The sequence below is a fragment of the Gavialis gangeticus genome, unplaced genomic scaffold (genome assembly GCF_001723915.1).
Source record: "Gavialis gangeticus isolate Ggan-Ray unplaced genomic scaffold, GavGan_comp1, whole genome shotgun sequence".
Lineage (NCBI taxonomy): Eukaryota > Metazoa > Chordata > Crocodylia > Gavialidae > Gavialis > Gavialis gangeticus.
The window spans coordinates 64,800,450-64,802,432 of NW_017728993.1; the positions used below are offsets into that span (position 1 = coordinate 64,800,450).

Genomic DNA, 1,983 nt, shown 5'->3' on the forward strand with positions numbered 1-1,983 from the left:
AAACAGCAAGGCAAGCTGTGGGCCTCCTAGGCTGCACACCATGCCCCCCTCTCCACCACTACACACCCACATGGGCACCCCCTCAACCACCCCTTGTTGCCCTGCCCTCTGTAGGGTAGGATGTGGAAATCAGAGGAGAGAGTGGAGATCCCAGGAGTATCCCACAAACTGGCATGGAGTTGGTAGCATCTTAAAGAACACAATTTGCCACAAACTGCAGTTTTTAAAAATATGCATTTGAATATATCTATATTTAACTTGAGCTCAGTGCGAATCAGATTGGCTATCAATATATGTCATACTTTTTATGCTACATATTTTGTGTTTTGAATATATTTGGAAAAAATTGTGTACTGAAATTTTTAAGGTAAAGCTTTAGTACAGACTTTAATACCTCCAGAAATATTCAAGCTCTGGGTGTGAAGAATTGGATATTTGAAAAACTTCTGCTTTGAGGGGATGTTGGAGGTATCAATCATCTGTCAGAAAAGTGAAGCTAGTGTACTGTAGACTAGTCTAATTCTTTCACTAATTATCTCAGCTGTCTTAACAGCACAGGTAAATTGACATGCACGTGGATTTTGGGACCAACTTGGCTCTGAGACAACATACCATAAGCTAATTAAAATCTACTTCTGACATCTGCTGTAAATTGTATCACTGAAAGTCTTAAATTTTACTTTACAGAAATCAACTATGGAAAAAATACAGCAGTTGCAAACAGCAAATCAACAGGCAGCAATGAAGCTGGAGAAACTTGAGTGAGTACAAGATCTAATAATTAATTGACTTCAGTGGTCTTTTCTAGTTATAACAAATGTGTGACATTTACCTGGGAATATAATAGTTGGTGAGATGTGTATCTCTTAAAAAAAAACAAAAAACCAAAAAAAGACCAACACCAAACTGTGGTTGGTTACTGATTTCCTTAAATCAATCTGGGCACTGTATGGCATCTTTAACAAACAGTTTGAGAATATTCCATCTGCTAAAATAAATAAAATGAATATTATCTTCTTTCCAGGTTGTAGGAGTGATAGCTTGCTTTTTCTGTAAAGAAATGAGTGGGGAATCAAAAGTGAGTTTGCAGTTAATCCTGAAATTTGGCACAGTAAGAGATGAAGCAGGACTTCAAAGACATGTTACCACTTTGAATGAATGAAGTCTATGTTCTAGGGCAGTGGTGCCCAACCTTCTGGCCCCATGGGCCAAATGAGTGGGCAGGATTGATCTGTTGGCCAGATCCTGAATGGGGTCGGTTCACAGGGGCAATCCTGTGTACCTGGGTCTCGCTGTACGTTGGCTCAACCCTGCCTGCCTGGACCCAGCTGCACACTGGCCTGTGGCGTTGAAATTTTGGCAGCAGGGAAGTATCAGTGCTGCCACCACTCCCCTCCTACCAAATTTTCAGACCTTTGGGGAGTGGTGCAGGCCAGATCTGACCCATGGACTGGAGGTTGAGCACCACTTCTAAAGTATATAATTTAAGGTGTGATCTGAGAACACTTGGCTGCTTTGGGACTTGAGATTCATAGAATCATAGAATCAATGAGTCGGAAGGGACCTAGACAGATCATCTAGCCCGACCCCCTGCCATGGGCGGGAAGGAGCACTGGGGATGGGAGGGGTCATAAGACCCCAACCAGGTGCCTATCCAGTCTCCTCTTGAAGATTTCCAGGGAAGGTGAGAGCACCACCTCTCTAGGAAGCCTGTTCCAGGCTCTGGCCACCCTTACAGTGAAGTAGTTCTTCCTAATATCTAACCTAAACCTATCCTCCCTCAGCTTGTGGCCATTGTTCCTGGTGACTCCAAGGGGGGCCCTGGTGAACAGACTTTCCCCGAGTCCCTGCTGGTGGCCCCTGATAAGGTTGTAGGCAGCCACAAGATCCCCCCTGAGTCTCCTCTTGCGGAGACTGAAGAGATTCAGGTCCCTCAGCCTCTCCTCATAGGGCTGGCCGTGGAGGCCCTCAACCATACGTGTG

At 44.5% G+C, this 1,983-nt stretch overlaps 1 protein-coding gene across 2 annotated transcripts in view; it reads left to right on the forward strand.

Moving 5' to 3' along the window:
- NUF2 (NUF2, NDC80 kinetochore complex component) overlaps nt 1–1,983 on the forward strand; it is a 57,498-nt gene that overhangs the window by 13,656 nt on the left and 41,859 nt on the right. For both annotated transcript variants that reach the window (XM_019501881.1, XM_019501883.1), the window contains one exon: nt 688–761. In XM_019501881.1, coding sequence (XP_019357426.1) covers nt 688–761 — 74 coding nt within the window. The remainder of the gene's footprint in view (nt 1–687; nt 762–1,983) is intronic.